At 40.9% G+C, this 19030-nt stretch overlaps 1 protein-coding gene across 1 annotated transcript in view; it reads right to left on the minus strand.

Annotated features, from left to right (window-relative positions):
- Positions 1-1163: 1163 nt before the first annotated feature.
- fgd4a (FYVE, RhoGEF and PH domain containing 4a) overlaps positions 1164-19030 on the minus strand; it is a 35424-nt gene continuing 17557 nt past the window's right edge. The window contains exons 3-18 of the mRNA XM_030790620.1: positions 14055-14189; positions 12605-12773; positions 8920-9343; positions 6533-6628; positions 5907-6052; positions 5511-5667; positions 5025-5163; positions 4724-4782; positions 4455-4601; positions 4062-4234; positions 3931-3961; positions 3738-3818; positions 3309-3434; positions 2988-3134; positions 1645-1785; positions 1164-1421 (exon numbers count right to left, since the gene is read on the minus strand). Of these exons, the coding sequence (XP_030646480.1) occupies positions 1164-1421; positions 1645-1785; positions 2988-3134; positions 3309-3434; positions 3738-3818; positions 3931-3961; positions 4062-4234; positions 4455-4601; positions 4724-4782; positions 5025-5163; positions 5511-5667; positions 5907-6052; positions 6533-6628; positions 8920-9343; positions 12605-12773; positions 14055-14189 (2429 nt within the window). The remainder of the gene's footprint in view (positions 1422-1644; positions 1786-2987; positions 3135-3308; positions 3435-3737; positions 3819-3930; positions 3962-4061; positions 4235-4454; positions 4602-4723; positions 4783-5024; positions 5164-5510; positions 5668-5906; positions 6053-6532; positions 6629-8919; positions 9344-12604; positions 12774-14054; positions 14190-19030) is intronic.

Here is a 19030-nt window from a genome sequence, read left to right on the forward strand (position 1 = left end):
TCAGACTTGTTTCCCTGATTTAAATCAGTCTTCTGTTAGATGGAGAGGGCTTACTACAGCAGGACTACTTTGATATTAATCTTTGGATGTGAGAAAAACAAAAGCCCATCTTTAGGTGGTCGTTACCTCTGTACTGGTAACTGAGCCACACAATGCGGCATAATCTATTCTGTGAATTGTTGTATTTAGTTTTCTTAGGTGAATACACGGCCATTTCTGAACAGTTCCCATGCATCTGCAAAAGCAAGGTTGTGTTTATTGCATGAAGTGTGTGAACGTGGTTTGCGGTCACTGTGGTAAGAAGCCAGAGCGTTAGGTAATAATATACGGTCTTTCCCTACAAGATGCAGGAAAAGCCTACGTCTTGCTTCAGATTTTAGATTCAGCTAACTCATGCATGACATTATCTCTAAAACAGAGACCATGAGTGTCAATATTACAATTTTGTGTCTTCAACACAAACGTAAGCTATGTCTCTCTCTATACATAAAAATGCCTCTTAATGTTACAAAATATACATTAGGCTGATAGCACATACTGGGAATATCAGCCCATCTGCAACAGTTCATCACTGCAGGATGATGCCCACAAGACATTCACTTTTTCAATCTTGTGAACCATTTAGCACAGGGAGCCCAATGTGAAACCTTCCCCTTTGATCACCTATGCTACTCAGTATGTGTTACTTAGATAGGCACTGTATTACAGTGACTGGTGGGATGGCGACTGACAGACCAAGGTCACATTAGCATCAGTTTGTTCTCCTTAGCCCACCATCAATATGTCATCTTGTGACTCACACTGGACACAAGAATCCAGACCAGTGGATCTTCCTCGTAACATATGACTGTCTTTCGTGTCCAAATCCACTGATGTTTCTCACGCACAGGTTCAAAATAGGAGGGTCACATTGTTCTTTGAGACGTAGAGACAGTCCAAATGTAGGGTTCAACAGATTGGAAGGAAGATAAAGCCACTTAAAACTGACAGCAGGTGGTTCATTTAGTCTTCATGAGTTAGAGCTCACTTTATGTATGTGTGTATTTCTGCGTGGCTTGGGCAACAGTGTCCTCAGCATATCCGAGTTTCCTCTTGTTCAGATAACATATACTAGTGTTGCCGTGACAGAAAGTACTTTGGGAATGTGAGTTTTTAACTCCCCCTCAGATTCCTTCTGAACTGCCGTTTTGGGTGTTTTCTGTAGTGGTTGTTTCACTGGGTTGAGGGCATTCGGGTACCTCGCCTGTCACGGCCACACGGATCACTTTCAACCACCGTTGTTTCAGCTCCTCGCTCTCGGCGGCAAAACTGTGGACGGATTTTGACTGGGACAGTCTGAAGCTGGCAGGAGGGTCAGTGGGTCTAGGCGTGTCTTCGACAGAATATCCTAATAGTGGAATGGTGGACTGGGCCTTCACGTCCTGCATAGTTTCAAGAGAGACAAGGGGGTGTATGTATGTGTGGATATGGTCACACACAATTCAAAATAATATCGTACAGCTCAAATATATTACTCTGAATGCAACTGCTGTAGCAATTTCGAGAGACATTGAGTTAGTTCTGCCAAAAAGGCCAGTGGTTCAACGTGTCAGTATATCAGGGGGGTGTAAGTGTGTAGGTACTATAATCAGTGTACGTTCTCACCTGTGGTGCTCCATACACATAAAGAACCAGAGCCTCTTTCTGAGGGATGACACACCAAACCTTCTGCCACGGCTTATTTTTTTCACAGTACTGTAGGAAACCACACATTATACTACTGCCTGAGAACTGAGCTGCCTCAATCTGAAAAAGGAAGCGAGAGACAGGAAGAGAGATCTGTCATGGCTGGAGAGACACAATGAATGACTGTAATACTAAATCATCAATAGTACATACTATATCTATTACATACATGATTCTACAATGCCAATCACCATTACATGTTTATGATGTTGTTTATCTATTCATATATTCTGCTATTACTTTTTTTGCACGGACATGTTCACAAAATCATCTTGTTAGAACACTAACATAATTGATTTAGTTGTGAGAGAGAAAGAGAGAGAGAACAAAAAGAGACCGAAGTGTTGACAGTCACCCATCTGAAATGTGTCAGAACAAAATTCAACAAAGTTATCTTAGAATATCATTTTAATCATCTTAAAATGTACATTTTGTTAATAAATTTCCGCTGTGACCCAGCGTTGCCAGATGGGTAATGTAAAAGTATCGTACCAGAGGCTTAAGGTGATCGTATTTTGAGGACAGTTATCGTACGCAAGTCATAACCAAGAGAACAAATAGGCGTAAATGCGTAATTTCAGAGAACACATTTATTGAGACAAACGACTTTTTTAAATATGATAATTATCGTACATCTGGCAACGCTGCTGTGACCCCAAATAATTGATGTGCCACCTAAGAGAGGAACGAAAAAGCTATTTGTTAAAAGAAATAAATTCACAATCCCCCGTAATCCCCTAATTTTGAAATAACTCCCATCCCCGAATTTTAGACACCACTCTATTCACCCTCCTGAAGTCCAAGTATATCTGGAAAGACTGGAAAACTTAATATTCAAACCACCAGTTCACCTGTGTTCCCATGATTCAGTTTACTGTCCCTGACTCCTCATGTTGTATATGACGATGCCGTTTTTTCTTCCGCAACTGCATTCAATTCAATATAGTTTACAGAGAACTTTTAGCACACGTTTGCTTGAAAAGGTGCTAATGAGCTTAGATTATACTTGTGCCAGCAAGTTTATCCTTGTTGTGAAGGGATATAAGACCCATATTAAACATGTGTTTATAGAATTGAAGTGCTTTCATTTTTATAAAACCATTTCAAAACTTTAAGCGTGTAGAGAACTTCCAAATAGTGTCAAGTTGGTAAATTGTGTTTTCAAACAGAAAACGTCATACATCTATCCACTTATTTAAAATATTCCATTAAAACTCATTTGCCCCAGGTCATGATAACACTGACGTCATCTGTGTCCTCACCTCCAAAATGCCCTTCTTCTTGCCCTCCTTCTCCTCGCCCTCTGTGCGGCCTGTTAGCACAGAATAGCAGTCCTTACACACTTTATTCATCTTGTTTCCGTCATACTCCAGGGCTACCTTGTTGTCAGAGCATTTCCAACAAACCACCTGAAATGATAAAAAAAATATATATATTGGGGTTATCGATCTCAGTAGTAGAACTACCAGCCACCTTGGTCAACATATAGTACAGATCCTGTAACGAACTGGCCACTGCTGTTTCCTCACTGTTTGGGTACAGGTGGTGTCAAAAATAAAAGAAGATTCCAAAATTTTACTCACATAACCACAAGCTCGACAGTGATGGCGTCTGCGGGTGATGGCATTGAAAGGCTCCTTGCACTTCATACACATTGTCACCTCATTGTCCCGAATCCAGCGAGGTGCCCGTTTCCCAAGGTCTGATAACTTGGAGTGACAAACACAGAGACAACAGATGAGCTCCCTACACAAACCTTCAAAAACAAACTTTAGACAGAATTAAGACAGGACTCAAGGAGATCTGACCTTGAAACTGCAAGCAGATTAAACAGATTTAAAACCCTTAAAAGTTTTGATCTATTACATTGTCTTTCATGATCTCAGAAAAGCATATGTATTTTAGCACTTTGGTCATCCTTATTCTACTCCACATTCAGGAACATTCCATACTTAAAAAGAATGCATGCTGTACAATACAGACATCTGATAAAGATGAAACAAGATACTTACTGATACTTCCTCCACATCTTTAGAAGCTGCCTTAAATGTCTCATTCTTCTGATGAAAAATGTTGATTGTTTCCCGGAAAGCCTGAGAAACACAAAGAGAGCTACTGTAAGACAAAGACAGAAAAATATTATAGTCCAGTACCATTGGCAACCAATAATGAGGGCAACCCCCCCCCCCCCCAATGTTTATTTACCTTAATCCAGCCCTCTTTGTCCTGCTGAGAGCTACAATGAACCATAGAGATAATGTTGCATCATAAATGACAACTAATATGATAATATGAACATGTATACGAGTATTTTATGGTTTGCAAAATCTCCTCACCTGGCCTGCAGCTCCAGTATCCTCTCTTTGCCTGACACCTGGAAGGTGTGCGGATAATCCTCATTGTAGGTCTCCTTTACCTCCATCCCTTCGATCCCAATACGCGTGCGCACTGTGAACTTCTGTCCCACCAAACTGAACTTGGGAACGCAGTACAGCAGCATATTGTTGAACTGTGGACGGTTTTAAAAGAAAACACAAGATGAAGAAAAAAACGGATGTCAATGTTTTTACTGCAATGAATACCACAGAACAATGATCCAAAGAAAAGCAATAACAGGTGAAACTAACATCTGAAAAATTCATCAGGAGAGACTTGGATGGTAAAACTTCTGTGGGAGTCATGATTAGACCAGCGCTACTGACAATAAAAGCTACGTAATCATTACTCACCAGGAAGAGGTATCGCTCCATGGAAGAGGTGTTCCTGGCAGCCAGTTTGAGGATTTGGCCCTCCTTAATAAACTCATTAGAAGGGTTCACAATGTCCACTTCCTCTCCCAGCATCACATAAATCTCCATAAGTTTCTTTAAGTTTTCCTGAGAGATACAGAACATCACAGATGATGGCAATATTAGCGATCAAGATGAAAAGCTTCAACAAATTGTTCCCTCTGTGTGTGTGTGTGTGTATGTGTGAGTGAAAACAGAGAATTACTCACTGATTTGCTGATGGCAGTGTTGGAATGAGTGGCCGCTGTAGCGATAATATCCAAAGACTCTGTAAAACATCGCAATGGTGTTTAGTTTTTGCCAGGTTATAGCTATTTTTCCTTTTTCCATTCAAACCGATATCAGTTTCTACCTCTGCTGCAAAAAACTATATTTTTTACGTTGAATCAAGGTGTTGCACCGTTTTGGTCTATGTCAAGTACATTTACATACTGCGGAACAGCATCATCATATGTATGTAAGTGCAACCTATAATTGTATTCTATAAATGCTGTTTGTCGCTAGACTCACTCTTTGAATCACTGCAGTCCGGGTGGTCCTCTGGTAGCTTCTTAAGATAGTCTTTCAGCAGCATCTCATAGCGGGGAACTCTCTGGACTGGCTCCAGCATGTGATTCTGCAGAGTAAGGTTCCCACAGGCTTCTTGGCTCTATCCAACACAGAGCGAGAGAGAGAGAGAGAGATCTGAAACCATGGCCACATCTCATGCAGGTCATTGCTATGTTTGCAAATCACTTTGGACTAATTAACCTGTCCATTCATTTCTACAGTATAATAAAGAAAGAGTTCCTCGTTTTGTAAATGCAGTTATAATTAGGGAGCTCTCCAAATACCTGTATTAATCTGTAACTAGGGATTAAAATTGTAGCTTTTATTTAACCAAGGAAATATTTTCCTTGTAATAAGTATTCTATGACAACTGTTAAACCTTTGCAGTGGTCATGGCTAGACTTTCACTGGATTTTCTGGCTGGCACCCTTTTTACACCTAGCGTACCTGTATGTCCTGTATAATGGCTTTGAACTGTGGGGAGCGGTCTGTCCACTGCTTTAACAAGTCCATGGCATTGTCAAAGTTCCTAATGTACTCAGCATACATTTTCAGGAAGGGTGTGAGCTTCTGCAGGATGTCACCAATTCGAGGCTTTGAATCCCTAAAAGAGTAATGAGTGAGTAACATAGTTAACCCCCCCCCCCCCCCAAAGAAAACATCAAAGCTCAAGGCCAAATCACATTTGGCTCTATTTCTGTCATTCAAAAATAAAGCTATAGGTTTCACTTCTTGAATTATGCCACAGACTTCTATTTTCAAACTACTAGAAAGCATTACAGTCATTTTTGTTTTAAAGCAGGGGCAGGTGTTCATTAATGGCTTGACTTTAAAGCATCTTACCACTCTCCCATTCGTTTTTCCAGGTCAGGCAGTAGGAATTCACTATGAAAGGCATGGATTGAGGAGATGTTGGAGAAGATATTCTTCACTACCTCCACTGGGAATGTTCCCTTACCAGCCTCTTCCATTAGCTTGGCATTGAATTGCTGAAGCACAAAAGGAATAACGTGTTTTCTCATGTTTTGTGTGCTTTGTATGTATGTTACCCTGTCCTACGCCGCACAGGTATCAGGAATTATTTTGAAAACTAAGCTGCTCTGTTATTATATAAAACATCCAATCCTTTTAGCCTGACCGTCACAAATGAATTAATTCCATAAACTCTAAACTACAGTTGTACCACCTAAAACAGTTAAATCTAAATGGAGTATTAGGATGCTGTTAGATTCTAAACGGAAAATTTGCTGTTTAGAATCATTCAGATTTGCAATTACATCAAAAACTGTCACTCAAACTTTCTCTCAGTCAGTAATAAGAAATTTAAATACAGTCTGCTCTCCTATGAATTATATATTTCCTCCGTAGTACTGAGAATGGTGATAAAACAATAACCACAACAACAACAAAAAACACTTTCTTACAGCACTTTGCAATTAAATGAAGTTACTCTGGATTATCAGACTTACCTTGTCTAAGAGGTCCAATCTTAGGACGTAGGCCCTCTCTGTCTGTAGGAGCTCATTGGCTATATTATAAAGTTTCTGCTCGTTAGTTTCCTTCACCTGAGAACAGAGCCAGTAGAACTGCTTTAAGATCACGTCGACAGAGCCTATTTATGCTAATCAATGGAGTAATGACTAATCTGAAGAAGAACCTCTTGAGACACTTAAATATAGACACAATATTGTCCACCATGAATGAAAACCTCCAGCTACTTCAAAATACTTCAAGTCTTTTTTCGTAGAGAGCTTTTAAGTTAAGGTACTCCTTACTTCTTTGCAAAGAATTTAAATTCTCAAGTACCTTTTTACACAAATTTAGTTTCAATTTGAGCCCGACACAGAATTTAACTTAGCTGTGTGGGATAGCTAAATTGAATTTAACCCAAAACACAAAGGTGACAGTCAAAGCCTTATTTTGTATGCTCCCACACAGACCCTCTGAACAAACACACACACACACACACACACAAGAAAACAGAAAAACAAAAATACGCTGCTGTTCCTATTTAGTGACGGAGGTAGGTATAATCCTGTCTGAATTCTAACACTCACAACACACATACACCACGCCACTGTGAGGCCAGAGGTCTGTCAGGAGAGTTTCCTGTTGTAGACGAGACAAAGCACAGCACTTTATTAACCGTCAGCATTTTAAACTGTCTAATCTCTCCCGATCACAAACCACAGACACAGCCCATATGACCTTTAACAGGCAATGAATCTGTCTCCTGTACATCAGCACACCCATTCAGAGAGCGGTTATTTCTCTAGTTTTTCTACATACAGGTGTCATAACTTTTACTGCATATGGTCTGATGAGTCGGACTGATGTGGCTGTTGTACTCTAACAGAGGTTGGCTGTTGCAAAGTTGCTGGACACTGATATGCATGGAGGTAACATGGTGTAAAGATGGTAGAGAAGACAGGAAATGACAGGGTGGGAAAGCGGAAACCAGTAAAGACAACTTAGGAGGGAATGATGTTGACAGCATAGAGTACAGGGGAAGACAGGTCAGGACGCCATGCTGGCCTCTTGAGTATTCTCAGAGACGTAGTATAACAAAAAAATTGGATGGCAAAGAAAGCAATTACACGGTACAAATGTACAATTTTACAATGATTACACACTTCATTTTTGCCAGTTTGTTGACATTTCAATTGCTTTAGGGAATAATTAAGTCATTGGGACGTATTTATGCTATGCATTTCTTAATTTTTTATATCACTAATCTTAATGTCAAAGGCATTATTAACTGATTATATCATTGACTATATTTGTGGGGGAAGCCATTGATACAATAAATAGCCAAATGTGTTCAAATAAATAACCAAATTCTAGCTTCTGAGACAGAACTTCTCCCATAGGGAAACCCTATTAAAATAGCTTCTACCACACGCACTAAGTGGTTCTGCATTTAAATAACCACAGAATTTATCCTGCATAAACAGAGATAAGCTCCATCTCACACAGGAGACCTTACTGTGCTGGTAAACAATGGTCTGTATGAAATTTGCATTGAACATGGTCTCAAAGAACACATATATTCAACACTTTTACTCTAATTCAACATTATTTCATTAAAGATATCGTTTAAACTAGCCTGATCTGATATGCAGTATAATCAAAAATATATTTAAAGCTTTGGCCCTGATTTTGAGGCAAGATGTAACATTACATATTCTTGCTGCAAGCCATAACTCTGGTCATCAGAGAAGAGGTAGAAAACTGAAGCTCTTGTTCAGTGTGAGCTTTTGGTTACTCACAGCTTACTGTGAGATCCTTTACCTAACAACACTTACATTAATAACTCAAGTGTTTCAACAACGTGGTGTAGCAACTATGTTCTAGACAATCCTTCATGAGAAAGAGAGAGAGAGAGAGAGAGAGAGAGCGAGAGAGGGGAAGGGGGAGAGGGCGGGGGACAAAGGTTTCTCATTTAAAGGCTCTAATGTTAGCAACAGCCTGTGAACCCTTGAGATGAGGCAGCACATGCTGTGGCTTTACTAGACATAAGGTGTCAAATGTCTGACCCCGTCTCTACGAACACACCACAACACACCCACACGCATTCACACAGTATTATTTCCACAAGGCATACATTTGATCCTACACACACACACACACACACACACACACACACACACACACACACACACACTAACACACACATACACATACACATACACATATACACACACACACCCCCATAAACACACACCACAAGACATTGAACTTTGTAATTTAGATAAATGTAAGACACATTGAAGAAAACTATAGTGAACTGCAGTGATCTGTTTTTACTCTTATATCCACCTTCCCCCCCCATGCATACAGACACAGAAATCCTTACCTTCTTCTCCACGTTTGTGTCCTCTGTCCTCTGGTCATGTTGCCAGTCTTCTTGACTCATCTCTTCCTCCTCTTTTTCCTCCACCTGTATTTGTTCATACTCCGGCTCAGTACTGTGTATATGGCTTTGGGAGAGAGCACTCTGAGTGTCCACATAATCCTCCCCGGCATCACCGTTCACCAGGGCCATATCTGTCCTCTGTGTTTCTGTGTCTCCATTTCTGTCTCTGTCCTTATCCATCTGGGCTAAATCCCCATTGGCCGCGGGTTTGTGTGCATCGCCCGCAGCACTCGCGTTCGTGCCCAGAAACTTGCGTCGTTCTTTAGGCTCCGGCGGCCGCGGGCAAATCCTGTGAGAAGGGCTGCAGTTGGGCGATCTACTGTGCTGCTTGAGCGGAGAACCCTCCTTCCTGCTCTCTGTGTGGCTGTATGTGTGAGATAAAAAAAAAAAGAGAGAGAGAGAGAGAGCGAGAGCGACAGTGAGAGAGAGAGAGAGAGAGAGAGAGAAATAGAGAGAGACGGTAAGCGAGAGCACGTCAGCGGAGGACAAGGAGCGCTACCTAAGCCAGTCAAAAAAAGGACTTTGTCCAGCTGACCAGTAAATGACTGCTATCTTTGACTGCTAACTGATTGGAGAGTGTGTGTCTACGTATATGCGTGTGTGTGTCAGAGTTAAAAATACACCAGCCGAGATGTACAAACTTCCTCCGCTTGTGAGACTATATAGCATGTGTTGGCAGTGGAGGTGTGAGCGTGTGCAGGTTAGGGGAGGACTAAAGGAAAAGAGGGGAGGAGGAGGATGGGAGGCACGGGGAGAGGCAGGAGGAAGAGAGGAGAGGTTGAACGCCACTGCACTGAATCCCCAGAGATACCCCTCTGCCCTACTTCTGAATGTGTGCCAACATGCACTCAGTCTCTCACTCTTTCTCTCCCTCTTACACACACGCACACTTACTCACTCTCTCTGTCTCTCTCTCTGCTTAACTCTCAAAGTTTCTGGATGAAAACGCAGATGTTATAGGAGCAAACGTATCAAAATCTGACCCTCACAAAAACTAGTATTTTGGTTGTATGAGAACTGTCAAACACCAGAAGCGCTAGTATGTTATGGTCTTTTGCTGGAGAAGGAAAGGAACGAACTCTACTTCTATGATTAGATTGTGTGTGAGTGCATGTGAATGCACACGTGTTGACAAACACACACAAAACTGCTACTTGCCAAACCATACCTATAGTTAACAGTGGTCATTGACCAAGTCTACCTACATACACTGTGAGCGAGTACTGAGACAAACTGAGCAGACTTTTACAGTCTGCAAACACTAACACACACATATACAGGCGTGCACTTCCGTGCCTCTGTGCATGCATGTGTACACACATACAAACATAAATGCAAACATACACACGCACAAACACACAAACACACACACACGCACACACACAGAGACACAGACAGACAGACAGACTGACAGGCAGACACACACACACACACACAAACACACACACACAGAGAGACACAGACAGACAGACTGACAGACAGACTGAGAGGCAGACTGACAGGCAGACACACACACACACACACACACACACAGAGACACAGACAGACGGACTGACAGGCAGACACACACACACACAGACACACACACACACACACACACACACACACACACACACACACACACACACACACACGCACACACACGCACACACACACACACACACACATCCTCCAGCCCTACAGCTGCTTCCCTGCCTGTGTCCCACCTGCCCTGTGGATCAGACAGTCCTTCCTGCAGGGTGGAGGAGGGAATGGCAAGTTTCAGAATGATATGGTAGAAGTTAATCTTCTAAAGACCAGAACTAGCGAAAAACCAAAGGAACTGAATCACGTAAAATCATTAGGATGTCCCAGGCTGAGAACTGATTGCTGAGTAAGAAAATGAGTACTGCTAACAATATATTGACAACAGAGCAGTGGAAACAGTTTTGAAAATTTGAAAAGGCAAGAGTGAAAAGTTCAGTAGCATATATAAACATATACTGCATTTCGATGAAGTTTTCAAACCAAACCTCACAAGCAACGAGAACAAAGATACCTCCATTGTTACCCTTGTTTGCCTGAAATTCAATATCCAACAGTTGTGTTGTGGTCACGGTTTTTTTTTTACTAAATAGATACAGGCAAATGCAGACAACATAAGCAGCTGTTCTCTGGAGCTCAGCAAGCCTCCCCCCCCCCCCCCCCCCCACGCAGCTCCCCTTTCTATCTGCCACACATTACCGGCAACAGGAACAGCCCTGAATGTTTTGCATACACACACACACACACACACACACACACACACACGACACAGACACACTGAGCTAAATGTCACCCACACAAACAACAGGATGAGTGCATATTATTTATAGAGGAAGAACAGGGCCAGATCTCTCAAGGAAGAGTGTACACTGACTTCTCGTGGTAGGCAGTTGATTTGGGCTACACTGAGTCACTCACTGTAGCTCTGAATAAAGTCACATCTGGCCGAGTGAGTGATAAGAATCCGACCCTGAGTTCTGTAATACATGTTGCTTCATGCAAACTATGTAACGCTTACTTTTACTCTAGCTATATTTAAGTTCTCCTGGCAGCCATCTGAGACTTCTGATCTAGAATCAGCGCTACCATAATCTGATGCATACCTTAGCAATCATCGACAAAAAAACACTAGTCTCTTAGAATGAGATTTTGAGGGTGCCCTCTTCACAACCCTGTCCATAGACAATTAAAGCTTTCTCTAACACATTATTGCTTTCCCCTCTATTGGCCTCTACTTCAGGAACAATTTTACAGCTAACATCTCTACAACAACAACAGTGACTGACGACAGTGTATATAACATAAGACAGTTGTCTTCCACAGAAAAGAAAACAAATCAAATATTGATCCCACAAATACACAATATAAGTAATCAACAGCAAACTGTAACACACAAGCACCCCTTGAAGTGTTGAAGTGTTTAAACTGAATATTTTCAGTTTGTACAATTTCAACAACTCAACTCAATTTAAAAAGATACTTAACCAAACTGCCAGTCTGAACAGCATACAGTATTAGGTAGAGCATTCTACCATATGATAATATCCTACCTCTTGCGTTTCATTAAGCAGCTGTCTGTTCTCAGTCACAGTTGAAAACACTGGTTTTTTGCTTTGATTTAATCTCGTCATCCTTCAGTAACTCGCGTTCTGTGAACCTAATAATTTCTGTCCCTTGTCGAACAAACTTGCTTCTTTAGAAACAAGTAAATGATCTTTCAGGAACTGTTAAAACTTCCTCTTTTTTTTCTTTTTTTTTTTTTGTTGCTTTGACTTAATTATTGCAAAACCTTAAGAAATATAAAAAAAAATAATCAATTCGCTTTGACATTTATACATCTTCATCAAATAAAACTGACATTACAAAATTTTTGTACTTATAAATTGCTTTTATCGTAGCATTCTCGCTAACAAGATGTATTAAACCGCGTTTTGCACCACTAAATACGTTAACAGTTTTAACTCCCACTGGAGAATTCCAGTGATGAAAGAGCGGCAACAAGAATTGCTTCAGCTTAACCATTCATTGCCGTGCGACCAGAATGTCATCACAGCTAAAACCCCCAGGCCCTGACTCATAAGGCCCTGACAAAAATCTATACCTGCTCTCCTCAAAGCGACTGATGAGGTTTGACACTCTCCCCTTCCCTCCTCCCCCTCCTCCTCCCCCTCCTCCACTTTCCTCCATTTTGGGTTGGGGTGGTGGAGTCCTACACAATGGGCTGTGTGGCTTTGTCACTGGACTCTGTAGACTTGCTGGCTTAGGAGGCACTGAAGAGAGAGACAGAGAGAACAGAGATGGAACACTTTGACCTCGAGCAATATGGGCAAACAGAAGTGGATTAAAAGGTAGGGTCTATGGAGCAGGGCTGGACGCATCTCGATGTTCTGCAAATGTCATAACACAAATATGGGTAGTGCAAGCATATTTTAGTGGTGGGGAGATATCACGCACTTCTTACATAACATCGCAATGTTATAGCTTGCAAACCTACCATGTTTTTAACCCTGAACTGAAGCTTTGGAACTTCTTTGAGATAAAAAAAATCCAAAAACAACACATGCCAGACAAAAGTCTCTCTGTTAAAGGCACTGCTGAGAACATTTCAATTGTCCCTGAAGATTTTTAAACATACTTTTACATTATAACATGCACGTTCACTTTGTGTGAATGAACACACGGTGGCAGCACTGCTTTCTGAAACACGGGAACAGGCCCTCACTGAACTCCTGAACCAGGAAATAACTAAGATGCATGAGATGTGCCACTCTCAATCACCAAAGAAAATGGTTTCACAAGTATTTAATCTGTATCTAATTTCATTTCATTTCATTTCTGTGGCCATTCTATCATTTTAAATCCTTTTATTTCAGTGCTTCTGAATGACAGTCCTTCTTACCCCTAAACAGTTGTGATATGGAGGTACACTGACATTCTATCATCAAAGTAATAATGACGGCAGCTGGCTGAGCACACACTTGTGAATAGGCGTTTCTTGAGAATCTGGGCTTCGTTAATGATAGGCTGTCTGTGATCCAAAAGCTGGTCTGAGGCTGAAAGGTCTTCAGCAGAATGAGTGGGTGAACAGTCCTCAACTAATTTGTTCATGTTCCATGGTTGTGTACTAATCCAATCCAACTAACTCTGAAAAGTAGTTTGTGGATCTCCAGATGCCTAAACCCAGAATGACTCTGGTACATTCTCCCCACGTTTCAAATAAAGGAAAACCCTGTTTAGAGCTGGTGTTTGCAGTCAGTTAAGTGAAACCTTAGGTCAGCAGCAGTACTTTAGTACTTTTCAGATATCGCAATCGCATGTGTGTGTGTGTGTGTGTGTGTATGTGTGTGTGTGTGTGTGTGTGTGTGTGTGTATGTGTGTGTGTGTGTGTGTGTGTATGTGCATCCCTGTGTCTGTGTGTCTTGTGGCAATGTGTGGGCCACATGTTTCCATGAGCATAAAAATATCTGACAAGCTGACCTGTGTGTGAGAAAAATAGCGAGCGAGAGAGAGAAAGAGAGAGAGAGAGAGAGAGAGAGCGCGAGCGCACATACCTCGTGGTTTGGGAGGCAATGGTGGGCGAGGACCCAAGCTTTTGCCATTTACTCGCGTGCAGCTATCACTACCTCTGGATCCACGATGAACTCTTTCACTATGGCTGCCACGCTCACCGGGGCTGCTGCCAAGAGCTGAGAGAGAGAGAGGGAGAGAGAGAGAAATGTATAGTTCCATCATACATAAAGGTGCACCTTACCTTAACATTTTGATTTAAAACACAGAGCATTCGTCAAACTCATGACAGCACAGGCTTATCAACAGTACTGCACATACTCCAAGCATACAATGACAGATGGCCCAAGGTTAAATTGAGCCAAACAGCTTTGCCCTACAGGATAGTTAGGACATTTTATAAGAAGTCTCAATGATCAGTGTGTGCATATGTATGTACAGACACACACACACACACACACACACACACACACACACACACACAGGAATGCCTTACAAGCAAATGTGTAAAGTTTCATCTTAAAGCCACACAAGTATTTAAACAGGACTGTATAACTGACCAAACACCTCACTTTTGTCCCTTTATAGTATGAATACATATAGCCACAGTGCACTCATACTATATTCGTGCTGAGGTAAGTCACAGGTTATTTACCCAGAGTGCAGCACAAATGAAGGTGGCCCTTGTGTTTCAGGTCCCATGACATCTACTAATCATTAACATAATATTGACAGTCAGATTACGTGAGTTTTATTACGTGGGTAAATCATCTATTCAGAGTGTTCTCACACAACCGTTTTACTTAAAAGCTGTAAGCTCTGTCTTACCTTGAGGAAGTTTAAACAGAATTCTGTGTTCTGTGCACATACATATTTTTACAAAAATACTGTCTGTATCATAAATGAAATCAACATGCCAATTATGAGGAAGCCGCACTGATAAAGTCCCTTAAAAATCCCTTAAAAGGTTCTGTGACCAACAAAAGGGCACACACTTTTCTTCCTCACACAAATACATCAACCGCTAAGGAAAAAACAAAAACAAAAACAAAACTTGGTCATATCATTAACAAGATCAGAATGCAGCAAATGAGGAATTTTAAGTGGCAGAAGATAGATAACTTACAAACCTGGAAAATTCTTTTAAATTAGCTTGTGCTCAAAACAGAACGTCTTTGCAATACTTTGCAATACTAGCATGATTCAAGGCTTGTATCCTAACAAACTTGGAAAAAAAAAATAGGGAAATACCAGACTATTTATACTACCACAACGACAACACCAGCTCTCACAAGAATTTAAAAAAAAGGAAAAAAAAAAAAAAAAAAGCGGTACAAAAATGTCCCACGGTATGCTGCTAAAACTGGCTTCTGACTTTCACTGTCTTTCTAAGACATTCGTCCGCTTCAAAAAACAAGAAACCTTAAGAGGCATTTCACTGACCTGACAGATTAACTTGGGCTGCAATTATTTCCTGATATGTCAATTTTTGTACATGAGAGGGACAGAGAGAGTCACCTTGGGCTAACTGGTGTAACCATTAAGTATACTGTTGTGTTTTAGTATGTATGTGCTGGAATGTGTGTCTGGGCGTGTGGGTTCACTTGAGTAACCGCACGCTGTTCCTGTGCATGCTTGCCTATATCTAGTAAAAGAGTACAAGCTAAATGAGTAGACCTCTGTGTTAGATCTCAGGACAGCTGTAGAGGGCCCAGTCAGCTGCCTCTCATTAAAACGTCCCGCTCTGGGCCACACTACGGATCTCTGTACCAATCAAGAGCCAGCACTCCGTTAAAGCAAAGCATGTGGACGTTAACTTATTAACCTGCACAAAGATGTCCTCTTTCAAACATATTCTGTATCATTTTGCAGTCTTCTTCTGCCTTATTGTCATTTTAACTCTAAGAGTGAGGAGCTTGTAAATATAAAGCTGAAAGGCAAAATCAGAGAAGAGGTTCTGTCTGACAGCTTTATGTTCAGTAAGTTTATTAAGTCCTCCACAGGGAAGTGCTGCACTCGTCTGGTCAGTAAATGAGACTGGAGCTGGTCCATCACTGAAATATACAGGTACTGAAGCAACTGCTCTGGAAGTGCAGACCAACAGACCAGGCCGAACAAATCTGTCACTGCTCTTCATGATCACAGAGCCAGGGACTCAATCGATCATGCGAAAGAGTACAGAGACCAAATAAGAGCAGAGACAATGTACTATAAAGTAACAAATTATGTAACTGGAGGTAAGGGACAAGATAGCTCATTTAAAACCTACTTTGTCAGCTACTAAAGCTGACCCTCTTGCCCTTAGTGCTGAATAGGAGAGCTGAATTTCCTCCATAGATATGCAGTAAGCACCTTCCTCATGCTGGAATGAGATTCCAGTATTTTCGATCATTTTTCTCTCAAACTTCCCTGAGCACATTTAAAAAAAAAAAAAAAGTTCTGTGCTGTCAGGCATGCAACTTTGTAAGGGTGACTCACAAGAATTTGATGGAAACTGAATAGGGGGGGGGGGGGGGCAGTCAGGGAAATAGCTAATTTCGGGACATGACCTTGCTTCAGAATTCAACATTCTGGTTACCATAGTAACCAACGCTTACCTGCCTCTGCCAGGAACATAATAATCAAAATAAATTCTTTCCTCTGTATAAAATCTGCACGCACATATTCAATCAATTTCATTCTGAGTTATGTTCAGATTAAGGCCCTTCAACTTCTCTCTTCGTTGTGCTGTGATGTTCTAATGTCCTGAAAGATCCTTTAATTAGTCCTCAGAGTTACTCTGGCTGCGATGAATATTAACACCAGCACTGCCTTAGATAAACAGTGCTCTGTATCAGTTAACATAATTTGAAGGACATCCGTCGAAAAACAATGCAATGAATAGTCTGTGGTCAATAAAAGGCAAACATTCCAAATTCCTCATGTCTGAAACATTGTTGAGATGCATCCATTCTTATGATTCATGACTCATCCACCCATTCATATGACTTAAGAGGAAAGGCATGGAACAGAGTGGAATATCTACTCTGTAAGGGAAAAAACAGGGGTTCACTTTGGGTCAGCACGACTGTTCAAAGACTTCAGTGTGTTCTGATGCATGAAATATCTAAAAATAAAATGCTACCCTCTTCCTCTAATAAACTGGCCACAGGAACACATGCTAATCACCTACAGCATGCGTGGAAATGACAAATTATTCTATCAAAGCAACTATTCTGTCAACTCAACAGAGCACTTCTGCAAACACTGTTTACGTCAACAAGAGGTCAACCTACCAATGACACATGGTACTTGGGAAACTTTCTCTTCCCTTTACTGACTGTCAAAGTCCTGACAGCAACAGAGTTTTTACCAGACAAGATAAAGAATACTTCTATCTAATGCACAGTCCTTAACGGACTGGAGAGATGATAACATCTCATTTGTCTCAAAAATGACTTCGAAAAGCACTAAGAGATACAGATAGCACACAGGTTCAAAGTAAAAGAGTTCAATGTTAGAATGACCAGTTTTACGACACAAGGAAAACTGTGTCCGGAAAGTTAAATCACTTTCTGTTTAATGCAAACCTGTTGTGTGTACTAAGCGTTTAGTGTTTGACATGAATCAGGTTCTGAAACTCTGGTACACTTTATAACCAACTGTACAGTGGGTGTAAGCTTGGTACCTGTCTGCACACGTCAGCAGCTGAAATAGTAGTTAGATCAACACCTTTGTTGTTCCACACACTAAGACAACGTCATGAAATTACCACACCATAACACTCAACACATGTTAATGCCTTCCCAAAATCCAAACATTGCTCTTTCATCCAAATATAGATTTTTTTCTGTCATTCTTCTTTACCATATGAGAATATTTCTAACGTTTCATTCATAAACTGCTGCACCAAGCCCTCCCTTCATCTGTCACATTCACTTGGAGGAAGACAAAGGAGCATATACCTGTCTAGCCATCCACACCCCAAATGTTGCAACGACATGTCTTTTCAAAATCTTTCCTGACCGGATTTGAAACAAATACATACTGAACCACTTCACCAACAGGGGAACACATTGTATAAACTAGGATTTACAGGAAAAGAGAAGTAAATTTACCCATAAACAAATCAAATGACACTGACAACAATCTTCATGTCTTTACCTCAACTTACTTCCTACGCCAAAATGTGTACGGTTTAACAGGTTTCCTCCTATTTTATTTTCATTTTCACATGTTTCTAAGAGGAGGTGAGTTTTTTTTTTTCTTTATTTAGCCGGCATGGTTTTAACTGGTACTCTGGGAAATCGGGAAAAAAAAGGTACAAGTTGTCCTACTGGACAATGCGGGATAAATAATCAGTACAGTTACTTCTTAGCATAAATCTGAGCAGTTGTACAAAATTATTGTACAATCACCTGCCCTTGAAAGAAAGGAAAAAAAAAAAGAAACAGTTGACGACAGGTTGCCATACTCACCAGTGTAGATGCTGATTAGAACATAAAAAATAGTAGTAGACAAGTCCAGTAGACACAGACCAAAGCATGACGCTCTTTTAACCCAATCTCCTTGAATACAGTTTAGGTTGCCGACTAAAACTCAACGCTGCACAACAACGGACGGACTCCTCCCTCTGTAAGCTTGTGTTCACTCACACACCTATTTATCCTAATGCTTTTAAAACTTATTCAAAAGTTTGAAATATGACAGGGTGTGACAGCTTTATTTATATATTTACGAAATCTTTGCCACATGAGCCGTAAATAACTTATCAAACACTACAGTTATGAGCGAGAAAAAGAGATATACAAACACATACCACTTTAAGCCAGAGGGGTAGCACATAGAGATCTCCGCAGTAGCTTAGAGAGGCACTGCTGCACTGGGCTCTAAATCCCTCTTCTTTAATCACGCTGTTTTTTTTTCTGAATGTATTGAGAACCGGATAGTTACTAGAACAGACTAAGAGGGCCAAGTGAAATGATGCAATGTTGGGTTGTCAGCGGGCATGAAGGAAAAAAAAAAAAAAGCACTGTTTAAC

The sequence above is a fragment of the Chanos chanos genome, chromosome 13, assembly GCF_902362185.1.
Source record: "Chanos chanos chromosome 13, fChaCha1.1, whole genome shotgun sequence".
In the NCBI taxonomy this organism is placed as follows: domain Eukaryota; kingdom Metazoa; phylum Chordata; class Actinopteri; order Gonorynchiformes; family Chanidae; genus Chanos; species Chanos chanos.